The sequence below is a fragment of the Micromesistius poutassou genome, assembly GCF_964030765.1.
Source record: "Micromesistius poutassou genome assembly, chromosome: 19".
NCBI classification, from domain to species: domain Eukaryota; kingdom Metazoa; phylum Chordata; class Actinopteri; order Gadiformes; family Gadidae; genus Micromesistius; species Micromesistius poutassou.
Genome location: NC_140289.1, coordinates 2779065 through 2798741, shown reverse-complemented (window position 1 = coordinate 2798741; position 19677 = coordinate 2779065). Strand labels below are relative to the sequence as shown.

Genomic DNA, 19677 nt, shown 5'->3' with positions numbered 1-19677 from the left:
AATATTTTTTATCTGTTTATATTGCCAAAACATTTGTAAAGAAATATGCTTATTTTGGGTACCCTATGGGAAGAAACATTTTACCCTTATCTGTGTGTGAGTTGAGGCAAACAAATAATGTCCTCTCAGTCCATACAACTTGGTAAAGACATTCAGGAGGTATATGGAGAAACTTTAGTGTAACTTTATTGGTTTGGCTTTGTTTAGTGCTCAGAGCTGTCGTTGTGGCATATGCATTTCGAAGTCCTGATATCTTCCAGGCTTTCACTATTTGCTGTTAATTTGGAAAGAAATATTCCTCCTGTTAAATATCAAATATGATCCGTCAACAGTCACTTGACTAATGAAACTCAGATCTAGTGAATAAAAAATGGAGGCAGTCAATCCTGTCTTCATACATATTTACGACTCCATCTGATGCAAACATTCAATGAATGCATATCTATTTGGAAACTTGGGTCTTAAGACCCAACTCGCTCAGTATAATATAATGCACTTTTTCTTTGCATTTCTTGGGAGACGGAGGCACCCAAATAAGCTGACCTCTGACTCTTAGTCCATTCCCACCAGCTGTGGCTACTGGAGCAGGCCAGATCAATACCTCATTAATGTAACAAGATGGAGGCACCAACCCAAGTCGATTCCAATGAACCAAGCCGTCTGCAGTGTGCGGAGAATAAAGCCTAGAGCCGCACTGGGGTGTGTGTGTGTGTGTGTGTGTGTGTGTGTGTGCAAACGAACGAAGAGGACACAGTTAGACCTGTCAATTTCAAGGGTTTGGCAGTGAGGCCTTGCACCAATGTTTTCGCATCACAACACAAGTTTATCTGTGCTGTTTTGATATGGTTTGTGATGTACTGTGTGAGATATATACCAACCGGGGTTCACAGTGGTTCAATGCTGTGACCATACGCTGCTCAATGCAGTCGCTCAGTGCAACTCAATAACCAAATAAAAGTCTAAGTGAACTTTATTGTCAGACCGACCGTGTAACAAGTTATATAGAGGACCGAAATTGTGTGTTCCCCCTACTCCATATGTGCTATTAATATATTTACCACACAACATATAACATAATAGTGCAAAAAAACAACAAATAAACACAACATATACAGAAAGACAGTGCATACATTATACAGAATAGAATATTCACATTGTTTTGAGGTAGTTATTGAGGTGCAAATAAAGGTGCAATATAGTTAAGTGCAAAAGTGCAGAATAGTAGCATGGAGATAGTTATACGTTATTGTGCATACAAGTAATTGTGCATATGAAGAGCATAGTACAGAATGTCCATGGAATGTTTTTGAGTGAATTGAGTCTGATGGCCTGGTTTTTTCCCAAATGTTTCCCACCGAAGAAGAAAAACCTGTTCGGCTCATGGCTATTGGGCTTTCGATCGTGGCAAGGTAGTTTACTAGCCAGGGTAGAGTCCTTCTTAATGTCCTATATATATATACTATATCGGTATTCCAACTGCAGTGCGTTCTACGTCAAACTTTGGCAGAAATCAGGATCAGAATCCCCGCGGTACACCTGGCATGGAGGAAACTTTGCTTGTTGCTCAACTCAAGCTGTCTGTTTGCACGGCCACCTTGACACTGGAGTAAGCTAACATCGTTTGCAAACGTCCATCCTTTAATTCCACTCTTTCCTTGGTCCAGATGGTCTGTTATCTTCCCCAGCCATGTCATTTCAAACTCTTTTACATATCATTCGGACACCCCGTGACCCGCTGTCCTTTCTGAACTCGATCTCAACCAAGGTGTGAATCCCGAACGTGGTGACGGACCTGAGCTGAAAATACCCCCAGCCTCTCTACGCCTCTGCCTCTCTCTCTCTCTGCCTGACAGCTCTTCCCCTGCTTCTCTGCAAATATAGTCACACATGGATCCGACCCATATGGCTACTAAGATGCATGTGTGCATAACCACAAACTCATTCCCTCGCCACTCTCTGCCAGTGTGTGCGTATGCATGCATATAAATCATTATCCCCCCCCTTCAATCCTGCTTTTGAGGTTCGCAGCTGTAAAGGATAGGATGGAACGTCAATGTTTCAAGGTATAGATATAGATAGATGGATAGATATACATTTTCTTTCTCCGGATCTGCTGTCAGGGAGTGCATCCTGCTGCCTTTTAAAAGTAGCTTGTTACGAAGTGTGTGATTACGAGTAAAGCCATGAAGAAAGGATTGATCTGTTTAGCGAGCAGTAGGGGGAGGAGTGTGTTACTAATGATACTGTTTCACTCGGATTCCACCCCTGCAGTTAGACAGGAAGAACCGTGGCTTCTCCTAACCAGCATACATTAATTATTAATCTGAAGGAGCCGAGCGGAAGCCCTGATTGGTTACTCCTTGGTTTGGGTGTTGGCATTGTGAAAAAAATAAGATACATAGTTGATAAGGTTCTCTCGTTTTTAGTGATCCACAGACTTGGCGGCCAATCAGAAGGCTAATTCAATTTGCCATTATTATTTTTTTCTTATGTACAATTGAATAAAGTTATATTAACTTGGTTTCATTTATTTTAATTTCATAGTTTTCATTAAAACGTTCTTCAACACATTAAAGATCGGTTTAATTGGACCATTTTTTTTATTGGACTTTTAATTGATATTATGGCATGAACAGTGAGACATGTGGTTGGTACAGCACAGTTGGTTTTGCCTGCTGGCTGACAGCTTAGTTTGAAGCAGTTCATAAATCCGGTCATACATTCATGTAGGATTTTGAGGAATATGCCCTAGAACACTGTATTGATATATTGCCAACAGCATAGTCTGTAATAATTTTGGCCTTGGCTGTTTCTTGGATTTGAACTCCTGCATGTAATGAGCTATTTCCGTCAGATACTAGTTAGACCTGGAGGCACTTTGTGAGATAGCCTGGACCTCCTATTTGCCAGGACCCACTCTATCAAAGGAGAACTTGGCATTCAATCCCTGTTCAATAGTATACTGGTGGACTCTAGTCTTGGATTTGAATTGAATTTAGCATAGCCATCGCTTTGAAGATGTTTGCCCCGACACTCAGACTACAGAAGACGGTGCCGCTGTTGCTCTGTTCATTAAACTGTCTGATGCGTGGTAGCCAACTTTGTGCCTTCCCTCCCTTCCAATTATAGAAACACACACAACAAACAGCCTTGTCCCTGCTGTGGCTGCATCTCACAGTTTATGACCCGATGAGTACCAGCTCAATAGCGAGATGTGTTAAATAAGCCCAATGCCACCGGGCCCACTTGCCGTTCCTCCAGGGCATTATGGATTTGTACCGGTGAAGTGTCCGTCTGTGTCACCGGACTGATTTGTTTACCTCTTACGTGTGTGTGTGTGTGTGTGTGTGTGTGTGTGTGTGTGTGTGTGTGGGGGGGGCGCAACTGACATATATCTGCAGGACCGCAGAAGGAAACCTTTCCTGCAAATGCATCCTCTTTTAATCACCTTAAAGTGCTCTTCTGCCCCCCCCCCCCCCCCCCCCCCACGCCTACCCCTCGACATGTCTGCTGTCTAACGTTGGGCATTCATGCGGCAACAATTTCCATGCATTATTGAAGAACAGAGGATGACGAGCCAGTCGGTGCCACTGTGTCTCACCTTTCCGTCCCTGGGGGGAGGTGGCTTCACTGCTGCATGGAGGGGATGCGAGGGGGTGAGGGGGGCGGGGTTGTAGGATTGTGGGTCAAGCACGGGTTGTGTGGCATGTGAGTTTAATGTGATTTAATGTGTGATTGTACGTGACCCGAAGGGGTTAACAGCAAAATAGGGTTCCAGTAGAAAAATGAATTGTCGTGCCCCCCCCCCCCCCCCCCATTCTTTGTTGAATGCTCGTCTCTGTCTTCCCCGGGTTGGATCTTGACAGGAATAATTTTGTTAGGCTCTTTTTCTCCCAGCTCAGCGTGCAGAGGCGGTTTCCAACCCCTTCCCCCCCCCCCCCCCCTCCCCTTTACTGTAACTGAAAAGTGTGCGGCAAGTCATGACGAATCATTAGACAAAGAGAGGCGACACGTCGGAATGAAATCTAAATATTGAAGGGCAAATGCAAATTCCCATCAAAACGGAGCTCTGCCGCCGGATAGCGAAGAGCCGCGCGCCGTCGCCCGGGACGACGCCTTGCCGTTTAAGACGCCGGCGTGCCGTGGCGTGTCTTCACCTTCCTTTTAGTTTTCCTCCTCTTGCCCTCTCCCCGTCATCTCAGGAGTCACCCACTAGCGCGGCAGACATAAATATGCATGCGGCAGTGACACATGAAAAGAGGGAACAGCAGCCCCTTTGCTTACTGTTCCCTAGCCGTTCCCCCCCCCCCCCCCATGCATTCCCCAGAGAAGCGGGCGCCCCCACGCTGCACCCATCACTCTGCCAGGGGCCTTCTCGACCTCATCCCAGAGCGGCCGTCAGGAGCTTAACCGGTCATTGTGGTCCCCCAACACCCCCCCCCCCCCTGGGAATCGGGGTGGTGGTGGTGGTGATGATGATGGTGGAGCCGCTTCCTCCCCCCCGCCTCATGGCCATCCCTTCGAAAGCAGCCGTCACCGCGAGTAGACCGGCTGGTTTCCACATTGAGGCACCAGCTCTGGTGTTGGGAGATGAGCTTTCTTGTGCGTCGCGGATCAAGAAGGAGGAGAGGTAGCGGGCGGGCGGGCCTCCAGTAGCCTGTGTTTCCTCCGCTTTGTCTGTGGTCGTGTTGTGAAACAGATATTACAAACCGAGCCAGCTCGGGCTCTGGTCTCTAGCTAGGCTCGAGGGAAACCTAATTTACTCCTTCTCTCGCGCCCCCTCTCTCCCCCCCGAGGGGTGCTTTAATACCTGGCCGGTTTGTGGATTTATGAGACGCTTTAGGCCGTATTTTTTTTCTCCCCTTCCTCTTAGGGTTTTCATATATTCCTCGCACGTGCGTTAATTGTGTTGACCATCGTTGCTCCCACGTTTAACTGGCGGTAGGCAGCACTCGAGGTCTGAGATGGATTCAAATACACACTCATAGTTTGTGTAACACGTCGCTAATTGAACGGCGGCGGGCTTATGCGTAATCAGTGTGTGTGCGCGGGGGTCTGTAATGAAATGCGGGCATGCGCGCGCACACTCGCACACCCTTGTGGGTTCATGTGCGGTACGGTCTTAATTGCTTGGCGTTGGCCGGTGCCAAGTTGTAGTCCATTAGCTGCGGGCTCATCTGTTTGGACTGGGAGAGAGTTACAGGGGGGCGTCGCTGAAGGAAAGCTCCAAGGAGAGGTGCTCTTATATGCCATCAGGCTTTACCACATGATTTATTGTTCTCATGGTCACGCGTGCCACCATTTTGTCCCTGTCCTGCCCATTGGCTGGGTCCCCTTCTTTATTTTCTTTTTTTTCTTTTTTTTTTTTTTTCTTCTTCTGTCCCTTACCATATGTTCCACCATTGTTACCCGCCCGCCGCTGCAGTCATTCCCAGTCCGGTGTCATCGCACAGGGTTTCTTATGCAGAGCAACTGCTGACCTCACTAGATCACTAGACGAGTTCCTCACTAGATCAAAACCTCAGTGCCTAAGGCTGTCCAGATGAAAATAAATCATGTAGTGTGTGTGTGTGTGTGTGTGTGTGTGTGTGTGTGTGTGTGTGTGTGTGTGTGTGTGTGTGTGTGTGTGTGTGTGTGTGTGTGTGTGTGTGTGTGTGTGTGTGTGTGTGTGTGTGTGTGTGCGCGCGTGTGTGCGCGTGCACGCACACTTGAGATAAAGACATGACTTCCTAGCCGCACCAATAAAACCCTTTATGGTGAGCAACAGCCCTATGATTATGTTGCAGCTGAGCTTGGCCGGGATACAGTATCGTTTGCGAACGCCATTACACACAACCCGACGGACCCCGGGCCGTCATATGTCACGGCCGGCCTCATAAAAAAGATATTCTGTAGAACATGACGTTATACACATCCTGTTATTTTGCTCGCTCTTCGCATGGCTCACACCTCGTGCCTGTGGCTCGGGCAAAGTGGCGAAGGGAAGCTGGTCTGCTTGAGTTTCACTATGTTGCGCCTTCCCAGCAGCTTGCACTGACAGTTTTACTGATGGCAGGCTTTACTCGTCATTTCCCCCACTCCCGCCTTCCCCCACCCCCACCCCAGCCGAGTGGCACCCTCCTCCAGCTCCACCACAAGCCTCCATCTGTTGTCAGTGTTGACCATGCAGCAATTGCTGTAGCATCCCGGCGCTACTCACAAGCTTTTGGCCTCATTCACGTGTCTCTCTCTCTCTCTCTCGATCGATCTCTCTCGCTTGCTCGGCCTGTCTGGCTGTCTGTCTCCCTTGCTTTTCTCTCTCTCTCTCTCTCTCTCTCTCTCTCTCTCGATTTCTGTCCGTTGGCATCCCTCATCCTCGACTCCTGTGTTTGCTATTTGATTACGAGCGATGTGCCCGCTGTAAGACGCAATCGATATCTAACCTGGTAGGAGCCAGACAGGTTATTTCGCCGTAAGGGGAGACCTTCTGATTGGATGGTGGGGGGGGGGGACACACCCTCCTCTCCCTAGCCCCTTTGTTTTGCTAGACAAGAAAGGGGAAATTGTGAAGAAATCAATTTTGGATATGATGTATGGCTCTCATATGCGGACGTTTTTTGGTTGTTTTGAATTATTTCTGTGTTCTCGAATTGTCTGTCTCATAATTGTGTGTGTGTGTGTGTGTGTGTGTGTGTGTGTGTGTGTGTGTGTGTGTGTGTGTGTGTGTGTGTGTGTGTGTGTGTGTGTGTGTGTGTGTGTGTGTGTGTGTGTGTACACACACGGAAACACGCACAAGCACAAACACAAACGCATGCTGCGATCGCTGCAAACGTACAACCCACTGCCCTAGTAACGGTTTTAATACTTGTGAGCTTGCACACAATTGATTTGTTAAGAAAAAAGAAAGGAATGGTCTTTGAAAGTGAAGCTGACATCTGATTATGCTTCGTAACCACAGGGGTGTGTGTGTGTGGTGGTGGGAAGTTGTGAGCGGGCAGCTAAATGGCTAGTTATTGAATTTCCTGACACATGTGGAGTAACCTGAGTTTTTAATGAAAAAATAAAGTTTTACTAAAAAAAAACACGTCAGTTTCTGTGTGAATTACTATAGCATAGATGTATCCGTGCAACTGTGTATTAAAAAAAAAATTGAAATATTAAAGTTTGGTCTTTTTTTGTCACTGTTCTAGACCACTTGAAGCGAAAGGTGCGGAGGCGGCCATTCTGGGGGCGCGGCATCATCAGGAAGAAGAAGATCTACAAGAAAGGGATCGAGGAGGAAGAGGAAGAGCCCGAGGGCGACACCACGGGCCCTTGTGACTCCTGTCTCACGCTGGATGAGGAATCCTCCTGTGACACCATGATACCCCCCCAGCCCAACGGCCACCACGCACCCTCCCACGGGCCCTCCACGGAGGAAGAGAGCTCCAACGAACCTCCCGTCGCCCCGCCCACGCTTCTCCCAGCAAACGAGCCATCGGTCGCCCCCGCCGTTCTCCCAGCAGCCGAGCCGCGGCTCGCCATCCCCGCCCTTCTCCCAGCAGCCGAGCCGCCGCTCGCCATCCCCGCCCTTCTCCCAGCAGCCGCCGAGCCGCCGATCGCCCTCCCCGCCCTTCTCCCAGCAGCCGCCGAGCCGCCGATCGCCCTCCCCGCCCTTCTCCCAGCAGCCGCAGAGCCGCCGATCGCCCTCCCCGCCCTTCTCCCAGCAGCAGACGAGCCGCCCCCACCCGAGGTCCGAGCTAAGGTGGAGGAGCCAAGCGGCGGCGGACCCGAGCCCCGGGACGAGAGGAAGGACGCGCAGGCACAATCCATCGGTGACGGTCCGCAGCCAGAACCAGCAGGGCGGCAGGCCAAACCCAAGCCCGAGACGGACGCCGTGTCCCTGGGCGCAGAAGCAAAGGACAAAGGGGACGGCGGAGCCTCGGGGCCGGAGTGCGTGAACGGGGACGAGTCCATGGACAGCTTGGACTCTTCCAGCCCCGCAAAGAGCTGCGGGGAGGGGGAAGCGGCCGCGCAAGATGTGGCTGAAGGCTCGGCGAAACCCGGGCCGGAGGAGCCGGGCGTCACGGCGGAGGCTGGAGAAACTCAGGTTCTGCCGCCGCAGGAACAAAGGTCTGGAGCGGAGGTAGCAGACGAAGGCCACGATGCAGAGGACTGCGATAAAGAAGGTACTGGGTTCTGTTTTTGCCACGCCGCTCACACCCACGCTGGGAACCTTTTCAATCTAACCCTTTGCAGAATCCGCAGACGTTAAGCCATGGAGGTCATTGAAACATAAATCGTGACATTTCTGGTATTCCTTATTTGAGACATTTAATAAAACCTCAATGGCAAAAGTGAAGGGTAGTTTATTAAATATGCGAGCGGTTTCACATTGGTATTTCAATACCCTGTGTCGCCTGCTATCGGACAGATATCCCCTATCAGCCCTGGTTCATGCAAAATGTATTGCTATGGGTAATTCACATTACAATGGGCACAGAGTTATGCAAGGGCATAATTCTTTTTCAATGGTTAAACATGTGCGCATGTCCTAATTCGACGGAATTATTTAACCGGAAACATCACATTTACGTTGATTGAGCAAGACCATCTGTCCATTAGTACACATTTAAAATGGCTGCATTGCTACTTAGCTACAGAAACATATTTTAAGGGAAAAGGAATTCAAGAAACTACCGGTATGTACTTTGCAAGTATGCAGTGAGCAAAGCCATTACTTAAGACTTTTACACGCCCGACCAAACCCTTGTGTGTCCTTCATTCTAAAGCAGCAGGTAAAAATACCCAAAATACAACGTTTGGTCGACGTTTTCACTATAAAGACAATATCTCTAAAAAGCAGTTGGCAGAAAAGCAGTAAAGAAAGGTGAATAATCCACAACAGATACTTGTCCCGTCAACTCTAAGCCTTGCCCAAAATACAGTAGCCGTGATGAATGGCTCAGTTGATTGTCATCCAGAACTCTTGATTTACGTTTGCTTTTGCTTCCACAATTGAGAGGACATGAATAATGCAATACAAAAAGCATTTGGAATATAAAGCGTCTTCCCTTGGCTTAGCATACTGTATATTTCAAATGGAGACCCCTCTGGGGGCTTAAAAAAAGTTATATGCACCTTTTTGTGGAATATGCAATCCCACTGACATTTATTTCTTCCTTTTGTATAAAATAACTGCATAGTTTGCAGGCTGTCTCCGACTCTGTCACAGCTTTATTTATTTTTATTTCCTATATTGCCCATAACTGTCCCCCCCCCCCCCTCCCCCTTGATTGTTAGCCCGGTGTAGTGTTAGTTGATTATTGAACGTAAGTTAAAGTGTGTGTTCTGGCTGCAGAATGCAGGGGTCACCTTAAGGCCTGTGGTGGCAGAGCAGCCAGTGGAAGCCATCCCAGTATAGTGCAACCAGACACAAAAATCGAATCAGTTGAAGCTGTCCAAACAACCACCAGCTGACAGCTCGTTCTCCGTCTTCCTTTTTCTCTGTGTCTTTGGCTCCTTCTCTTCGTCCCCCCCTCGTCCCCCCCTTTGTCTCACTGTCTCTCACGGTCTCTCCCTCCACATTTCTCCCGCTCTCTGTCTGTCGCTCTTTACAAATTGAGCCAGCTCCCTTTGTTTCCAGCCAGGCCTTTTTCTTTGAGCAGTGTAATAAAATGAAGGCAAACAGTGCAGTAATGAAATATTGTGCTCTCAGTGGAGCAGGCTTCAAATAGATACAATACCACCCATATTGTGCCGCGTTCATCTGGTAGATGTGGCATCAGGTAAAGGGATATATTCTTTGAATGCATCCAGCATTTATGCGGTTCGTTGCTTCAAAGGGGTTGTATACCATTGACGTGTCCTTCATCTTTTTTTCCCTTCTAAACCTCTTCTTGTCGTCGTATTTATTTGCTGAGATCCTTCCACTTTTGCCTGCCGGTCAGTCAAATCATTTCTCCCAACTGATTATCCATAGGGTTCAGCGGGAGACGACGTACGAGGAGCCAATCAGAACAGATTGTGCAATCTGCAGAGAAAACGGAGGAGACTCCATTCAACGCTCCACCTCCTCCTCCTCCTCCTCCACCACCGCCACCGCCACCACTCATCATTGACCACCAGCGACTTTCGGTAAAGTATTTGTCTTGGCTTTTATTTTCATGCTCTCTTTGCTACTTGTTTGGGAAACTAGACCCACAGCAAAAGTTTCCCCTCTAATGGTTGTAGATTTGTTTTTGTTTTATTCTTTTACATTATTAATCAAACTTCAATCAAAAAAAATACTTTAGTAGAAATACCGGAGGATGCTTTTAAATCAGCAAAAGATTTTAGTTTTGTCATCTTATGTCTTGAAATAATTAGCAGACATCTGGGCAAACTTCAAATAGACGACTCGTGAACGCTTTTATGCAACATTGTGCTGCCTCAAATCCTCCAGCACTCATAAAAAGGTTTTAGGAAGTGCTTCAGCCCAGCCAATGATCATTCATGAAACAAGTTAGATTACTGGACGTGACATATAACTGGATCCACGCCAGGAAGTACATTGGAATCCAATTTTGCCTTCCCCTTTCAACAATTTAAATAATTACAATTAAAGTAAAACGGTCACTGTTGAGTCGATTAGAGTTTCATTGGTAGCCACAGCACCAGCTGTGGTGAATTGGCATACTGTTACAGACTAATTAGAATGCTGATTACGGAAGTATGAGCTATAATCTAGGAGTCTTAACAATATGTTTTTATTCATATTTAGTGTAGCAGGGTTTAAGAAAAAAAGATTGTTGAATATCTTTTCACATTAGTTTTTTAATAGAGCGTTTCACTCTTTTTCTAAGAGAGGCATCATGTGGTGTGAAATGTTGATAGGTGTATCTTTTATTTTTTTAATCGCACATAATTCCTCTGGCGCCTTGAGACGAACCTCGGATCTGAGTGGAAAAACTTATCCCACTCCATACTTAATAATATTAAACAGCACCCCGTCCCGAACCCAACAGGCCATTTAATCACAAGTGTTTCCTTCGCGGAGATTTATCTTATTATTTATAGCTATGTGCCAGGGCAAACCGTTTCACAGTATTGCAATTCCCGGAGAATGCAATCCACTTTTTTAGTTTAAAGTCTTTCAACAAAGTAGCAAAGACAACCAAGGTAAAGTTTGGATGAGGGATGTTGAAGCGTAAGGTATTGGGAAGCATGCTATCCGTCATGGGCGACTGCATTTAAGCTTTTCCCAGATCTATAGGTCTGCCTTCGAGTTGGTAGTTTCACACTGCCCTTCTCAGATGGATAACTCAAACTTTAAAGGCTTATCCCTTCCATCCATATACCCCCCCCCCGTCCCCCCCGTCCCCCCCATCCCATTTCATCTTCCTCCCATCAGCGTCTCCCCCCTCCTTTCCATCTGAGCAGGGAGGGATCCAATTAAAGTGACTGGGCATCCGCACATCTCTCAATCAACAGGTGTTTGTCGCCCAGCAACTTCTTACAAGAACCCGGGTGCCCATGACTCAAACATGAGCCTCTTTCCACACTGCTAGACTCACAGACTTGTTCCAGGGTTGATTGACGTGTTCAAGGCAACGTGAAATGTGTCACGCAGCGATCTAGCTCTTTGCGCAGTCACGCCCGGGTCCCACCTAATACCCCCAGTGTAAATTGGAGCCTTGGCTTCAGGGGGTCCCCCTCCCCCCCCCCCCCACTGTGATCAGTCCAAGGGACTTAGGTTATTGAAGACATGTCGTGTAATTGGTGTAAAAGAAGTGCTCTCCTGACGCAAGCTCGCTCCTTTCTTTTCTCCATGCATCAAAGTGACATCCTGCCATCAACACATTATCTGCTGCCTTCCCTCCGCCCTGCCCCCCGCCCCGCCCCACCACCACCATCCCAGAGGGACGATCAGGGAGTGCGTTTCTCGTCCTTTCTCCCGGGCTCGGCCGCTTTTCTTCAATTCGATTGGCCGGCTTTGTTTTCGGATCGCTTTCGATTGCCGCAGTCACCGAAAAGCTGTGACTGGCCGGCCCCGCCATGCCACGCCGCCCCCCCCCCCCGCCCCCCCCCGCCCCCCCCACACCGTGCTAATCTGGAGGCTTATTTGTCGGGGAGAAGCGAGACCGTAAGAGAAACAGATCGTGAAAAGGGACGACTGTGAATAATTGCTTTTTCATCCCCCCAGCTTACGGAAACAAATTGAATTTCCGGGGAGCGGGACGAGAGTTGCCGTTTAAGCAGATCTCCGCTGGCTCAGTTTGGGCCGGAACGTTGCCGCTTGCGTGTTTATCCCTTTGAGAGGGTCGCCGTTTCCTCCCCTGCCTCCTCGTCGTCTCCTCTTTTAGTAAATATGCATCGATCGCCCGTCCGTCGGTGACGTCTAACTTGATGGAAGGGCCCGCGGAGCCGCGTTGGAATTTAGTCATCGACGCAAGAGTTTTTCCTCTTTCACCTTTCCGTGACCAGATTGTGTTTTTCTTCAGAGTGGCAGCAGAGTTTAGTGATTACCCGTATTACACTTTGCCAAAGGGACTTATTTCTTGTAAATAAAAGTGATTGCGGACGCCGTCTTTGGCGGGGATGAATTAGGATTCCGGGGCTTGTTCCACTCACCACTGCCAGCCCTCTCTGATTCAGATTCGTCTCTTTCATCAATAATCAGTCCGACTGGTCCACAGATGGACTAGTGGAAGCAGTGCTGAAGATTGCAGTCAGAAAATCGGATAACAACGAATCCAATCTGGTCCAGCGTTTCCTCCCCCCCCATCCCCCCATCTTGCCAAGAGCACACAGATTACTGTCTGCTGTGCAGTTCTCCTTTCAGACGGCTTTACCCGGCTCTGTTCTGTCCTATGCTCGAATGCTAAAAGTCTGCTTCTGCTTGATGTTCGGCTATTACGGCGCTTCAAGATTTCCTGTGTTTGAGACGCCTGTCAACAGAAATGGGTCCATCTTGGCTTGCCATTTCCTCTCATTTTTTAGCACTAATAATAGAGGGTCGCCCCTCCAGCCCGAGTAGCCATTTCCCCGAGTCCTTTTCTGGGAAAGAACAGATTAATGGTGGCGCAGCCGCCATCCCTCTGATCGTCAATAAAAATAGATCACTTTTGAAGTGCTCCTTTCATTTGTATTCATTCGCACTGATGGTCCTGACAGCATATCTATTTGCATGTAATTGCGGTTATATCCGTGTGTCTTGGTTCGAGTGCAGTCCATCCGGAGTTGCCGACGGAACATAAGGCTCTGGCAGATGATGTCTTCGGCCCTCTGTTTCATCCTCCACAAAGACACACACAAAGACACGCACAGACAGGCAGACAGACACACTAAAAACCCAAGCCTCCTCAATTGTTATTCCTGTTGGCACAATGAAAGTAATAAAGTCAGATTTGTTTATGGTTTTGTCTTTCTTAAATCCCGGGTAATAGTTCAGCAAACAGCAGGAATCATGGATTGAGGAATCATTATCTTCCCTGATTTGCTGTTTGTGTTTGTTTTTGATCCAATATCTGAGATTCTCAGTAGGGCACATCTCCTGGGGCAATTAACTGATTGCAACCACTTAGACGACCTTTTATTACGAAACATCCAAACTAGTCACATTTGTATGCTCCATCAGGAAACTCACGCACCGTCAATGCCATGACAGCAGGGTGTTCTTACTACCGTGCTTTACTGCTAATTAATTGCAACCGCTTATGTTTAATTCTAAAACCGACCTCCACCACATTTCCAAGGGCAACGTGGTGGAGGTCGATCGGTTGTTGGAACATGCGTTTTGACGGTAAACGGAGGTTCAATCTTTGAACGGGAGACTGTGCATTGAGTCACGGTTTAAGTGAGTGTTGAAGCCACACGCCTGTTCTCCAGATGCCAAACATGCTATTGGGTTTCTTTCTTTCTCACACCAGCCCCCCACCCCCCACCCCCCACCCCCCGCTGCACTCGGTCACATGTCGCCATGTCGTCTGTGACATACCACACACTGGCTGCCTCTCCGTGTCAGAAACCCATGCATCATACGGCAGAGACCAGCCGACACGTCTGGTCTGAGGGTGAAAGCCACCAAGAGCCTCTGCCTTCTCCGGATGCCTGGCTCCCTCGCCCTCTCCCTCGCCCTACTCCTGTTTCAATCAGCCCGGCTGAAACGAGCGGAGTGGTATTTTAATTTGCGGTTACACCGCGTTAGCTGTAACAGCGCTGCAGAATCTGATTCCCCCCTCTCTGTCACACTTGTCATGATTGGCCCTGGTCGCTCTGGTGTCACCTTTACAAGATGGAATCTGCATGTTATTAACCAACCGTGCTTCGCAAGCCTGTACGTCCTTCTCGTGAGCGGGCACTCTGTTGTCGGGAGTCTTGATTTAAAAAGTAATTACCCATATCGGTGTATGCACATAATCTCAGACACACACACTCACGCATGTACACACACAAACTTATGCACCCAGGTGCATGCTTGCACACACATATTTTTTATATATATATTTATTATTTATATATATATAATTTTGATATGAGACACAGACACATTGTCTTACTTGCACAACTTGGAATGTTTATAATTCATTCGTTTTGTGCTATTGGAGGAAGTTTCAATGCAGCACCATGGGAGGAGAGTGATGGAATTGGGGGTTTAATCATGGGTGTTTGAGGCAGACATGGGAGCCTAATTGTGTCCCTGGTGACTGGGACTGCTGGGCCCACTCTGCAGGATCCTTTCTCTTCCTGAATCATACCTCTTTTTTTGTTCCCTCAGCAAGAGGGGCGGGGGGGGGGGGGGGGCGGGGGGGAGAGTTTGTGCTCAAGTGCACAAAACTTGGGGAAACTGCTAGAAGTCAGACCACTGGAACGTAGGAAACTGCTGTAGCTAAGGAGACACTTAGAATTTGGGGGAAACGGCGATATCAGTTTGAACATGGCTTTTTAGCTCATCAGTGGCACGTTTCAAAGCGGTTCCATTAGCTCATCATCTATTTCGGTGTCCCCCGTGTAGCCAACGGACCCAGTCTCAATTACAGAATGTTGTTTAGTAAGTGTGCACCAGAGATGGAAACATATGGCAGCCTAGATACTGCAGCGGTTTTAGGTTCTGCAAATCACAGGCGGGGGGTCCGTCACTGATCTTGTTAGCCCAGCCATGAAGGGCATCACGGTAGAGAGTGTGGGGGTGGGTCTTTTCCATAGGTAAGCTGGTTAAATAACAGAACTTTTGGAATACCTCCACAATGGAGAGCCAGGTTACCTTGTCAAGGCCTGGGCCGAGCCCCATGAATCACACGTTAATCACCCCTCGCACACACATTAAGAACTCCCTTGTCGTCCGTGCGAGCATCAAGTTTTGGGGGTACACCGGGCGACCACAGATGTCCTTGTGGAAGCACCGCAGGATTTATAGCCCACACCAACGGTATTTAATCCTGGATCCTTATTTTGTTTCGAGCGGCGATGGTGTTGCCCATCCGGTCCAGTGCAGCAAAGTGGAATCCAGTCAGTTTAATTTAATGCTAAAAAGGATTCAACTAAATATTGTCCATTTTCTTTTACATCTATCTCTATTAGTGCTGGCTAGATCAATTAATTGGAATGAAAAATAACGCATTAGAAATGTTTAGCGTAATAAAAGGATCCCTTGACCCAATTTCTACTGGTCGGCACAGGCAGATATAATGGAAACGGATGATCTAACTCTGGGAAATACATTGGTCTTTACAACTGCTTTCCAATGTCTAATTGGATGTTTGGAATTACCCAAGCACTCACACACTTGACCCTGTGAAAACCCCCAAAGAAATATTTTGTTGATACGCTGCGAAAAACAACTTTTAAATCCGCTACCCGCACCGCTTGCCCGGGTTTTCACCCATGGCCGCGTATGTGGCGGTGTGGCCATGTTTGGAGCGCTGCGCTCATAAACAACCACGGACGAAACGGACCGTGCGACCATGGAAAGATGCCTTAGCGCTAGGGTCCTTTCAGAAGTCCCCATACGACATCGGAAAGCAGTTTAAAATACCATTCTGGTTTCGTCCTAGGCAATTTGCCACGGCGACGGAATGTGACCCCGTGTGTGTGTGGTGTGGGTCTTTATACGGAGGGCGGGGGGGGGGGGGGGGGGAACAAACGCTGCAACTGCCCCCGCCGCTGCCGCCGCCATGCAGATTTAGTTATGGCCAATGTGAAATGCATTTATTTGGAAAAGTTTCAGAAAATATGGAAATAAAGCAATGTATGTATGCCGGGGGAAGCAAATACTGCTTTTCCCCACATGAATAATATCGATTGGATTAATTAGAATTCATGTGCAAATCAGCCCTTATATAATGTATATATATATATATATATATATATATATATATACATATACGAGCAAAACAATATTATTCCCCGTCTATTTCATCATCTTTAAGTCGAGGCAAAAATAAACTGAGTGCAGCTAATGTCCACCTTGACCCGTGGGGTCCCCCCGCGGTACCCTTCAGGCGCTTGGCTAGAACTGGGGGAGGGGGGTTATTGAAGAAGATGTGATCCACGATGTGGCCTTGGGACAGAGCGGGCGGGGTGGAGGACGAGGGAGAGATAGGTGGTGGCAGGGTGTAAGGCTAAATGGACCTTGTCAGTTGTACCCTTTAATGCGTGGGATTGCTGTCCCATTGTGCTCCCTGAGCTCACTATCTTGCTGAGCCTGTCCACACTCTCTCTCTCTCTCCCCAATGTGACCCGAAGGCACAGTCACTCCGTTCAGACTCTTTCTCACACGTCTTTTTTTTTTTTCTTTCTCTTTCACATCCATGCCATTCATGATAACAAACCGTGCTGAGAGCACTTCTGCAATCAGCTAACAACGGGCGAGGGAGATGCAGAAAAAAGTAGCTGGGGGAGATGAGGAGCAGGGAAGCAAGTAGGAAGCAGAACGGCATTAAGGGTTGAAGAAAGGAGATGATTGCAGCCGAGAATAGTGAGGTATCCTAAATAAATAAATGGCGGGGGGGGGGGGGTAGAGGAGGAGTAGAGGAGAGCAGAAGCGATGTGGTAGTGATGGGGTCTTTGGAGAGAAAGGAATATACGGGAAAAAAACAGGCAGCCAATTAAATAATGGAAGCCATAGTTTTTCGCTTTTAAATTTGACACGTTTGGAAAAAAACAAACCTTCCAGGTGTGTTTTATTTAAACCGGTGGGATATAGTTTATCTGACAGTCTATGTGAGGGGGAGATCAGCCGCTAATCCTCGCACACTGATGGATTAAATTAGGACTGTGTGAATACAGGCATTATCGTCAAATTTGTTCTCCTCAGACGATTAAGTCTGTAATAAGCATAGTTCAAGTTGAATTGGTATACAATGAAAGGAAATTACTATTTTTGTCACAGTGGGGGGTGGAGGGAGCTATTAAACTGATATCTTGGATAAATACTAGCTGGGCTAGAAGAGGTCATTCATTTGATTTCAGGAATTGCTTGTCTATCAAGGTACTTGGGTTCATCTATGGCACACACATTCTTCAACAGATACCAAGAGTTGTGTTTTTATTTGCGTTTAACGTGGTGTATGGGATATAAATGCACATACAATGCAGGAAAGTATTGTAATACCACAAGCCTTTACAATATTTATTTAAAAGAAAATACCCTCTTCTCCTTCCGCCAATCCGCCCACAAAGTACAGTAAAATAATTCTCTGAAAGATTTATTTCAAGTCAGCATTTTATTTGGCCTCAAAACATTTACCATTCTGTGCATCAGCACTATCGTCTTCGTGACTCTCTAATTATATTAAATACATTATTTCTTGGTGTTGATCTGCCAGGATCAATACACACAGCTTGCTGGCTTATTCAGCAACCCGTTAAATCCCGCCAAAATGCACTACCTCTTACGACCATGTACGAAGGCTAATGTACTCGGTACGTGTTCCTCAGTGTGGAGTAAGGGAAATATTTCAAGGCAATTAGTGATACAAGCCACCCGGATAGGTGGGATCATGAACTATTTATATGAATCCTCAATTTGATGGCTGGATATTACCATCAAGCCAACACTTCCCGCTGTTAGCTTAGCTTCCGTCGGATTCACAGCGTTTCCCATCATGCCGCAGTGGCGTGCAGTTCTGTGTCTTCCTCAGCTTTCACCGATAAGAGGATTTAGAGCAAAAAACTGTATTTAATTTAATTGATACATTACCATGGTGTTTAACAGACGCACACTCTCGATGTGCTCTCAGAACGTTTTCCCACTCAGACATCTGTTTGCATTGAGTGTGATGACTGCTACTTTACCACTGTGATTGCTGTCCATGCATTCCGATGAGCTCTGGGCCTCAAACCCGCGCACGTACACACACTTTGGCTTGGGTAGAATGCGAGGCTTGGGTCAATTAGAAGAGCCTCTGACTGTCCAGGATGTTTTAATTAAAGCAGCAGTGAAATGTAAACTAGCTACTAATTATGATTATCTTTAATTAGCTGTCACTCTGATCGTAATTGCTTTTGAATACAGCTGACCCCCAAAACATTACACTTCTTCCACTAACTAGACGCTGTTATTTCTCAGCGCCGGCATCTACTGCATACTGTGTGATGTGGCCGAGTCCTTTGAGATGTACTTTCCCCTGGATTTACACATATGCAATGCACTTATCTTTGTATGTGTGCACATGTGTCTTCAATGCTGTGTGATTCAAAGTTTGTTAATGCGTTAATGTGTGTAATTAATCCCTGCAGGCTCTGCTGGGTGTGCTGGTGCGGAAGAGCGATGGCTACAGCGTGGATCAGCTGGAGAGGCTGTACTCCCTCCTCAGTCAGTGTATCTACCAGCACCGCCGGGACTACGACAAGACCCAGCTACTGGAGGTCAGTGCTACACCACTATCCATACCTGTCTGCCTGTCGTTCTCTCGGTCTGTCACCTTCGCTGTCAGTCTGTCCGTTTATTCCCCTTTCTCTTCTCTGTCTGTATTGTCTCTGTCTATCAGCCTTTGTATCCCTCGTCTGTCTGTCTTTGTCTGTCCTCTGTCCATATGTTTCCGTTTGTTTTTGTTAATATGTCTCTGTTTGTCTTTGTCCATCCTTTGTCCCTGTGTATATCCTGGCTAAACTAATGTAGGTCAGACGGACGGACACGGGGCAGACCTGGAGTCCTGACATCAATAACTGCCGAAACATTGCGCGAGCCACTTATTTTTTTCAACCAAATATTATTTCTGATCGCGTGCAGCTGAAGTTGGGATTCTGCCTTCTGACACTTGATTGAAGATGAGCAAGCCACGTGCAGCTGTGTTAGGGTGCAGCTTTGCAGACAGGATAGTGAGGGAGATGGTGGGGGGGGGGGGGGGCTGAGGAGCAGCTGCTGCGCTTTTCATGTATCAGGGCGGCAGGTTTGAGTCTTTCCAAAGTAATTTGGACTCACTGATAAAGTACACCTCCGCATAATTTGCATTCCACTCCTGCACCTTGCCGTCGCGTTCACCGGGAACAGAAGAGCACTCGTTAACGTTTTTTTATTTTAGTTTGTTTGTCCCAGCTACCGTGGGCCGACGACGTTCGACTAATTATACGTAGGCAGCCGTTGCAGTCATGCATGGCCAGCTAGCGGGGGACACTAACAAGGCCGGAGCCAAGGGTTCAAACAAACAATCGTTATAAAAAAGCACAGGGAAACGAAAAAAAAAAGAGAGAGAGAGCAGCTACAGCATGTACACCAGCGGCTGCATCTATGCTGGA

General features: G+C 47.5%; 1 protein-coding gene across 2 annotated transcripts in view; it reads left to right on the top strand.

Annotated features, from left to right (window-relative positions):
- The window catches only part of atad2b (ATPase family AAA domain containing 2B), a 74680-nt gene that overhangs the window by 47413 nt on the left and 7590 nt on the right, over positions 1 to 19677 (top strand). The window contains exons 25-27 of one of the 2 annotated variants that reach the window (XM_084483962.1): positions 7170 to 8147; positions 9941 to 10095; positions 18679 to 18807. In XM_084483962.1, the coding sequence (XP_084340088.1) occupies positions 7170 to 8147; positions 9941 to 10095; positions 18679 to 18807 (1262 nt within the window). Of the gene's footprint in view, positions 1 to 7169; positions 8148 to 9940; positions 10096 to 18678; positions 19072 to 19677 lie in introns of those variants that run through there. The other variant, XM_084483961.1, reaches the window with a different exon arrangement.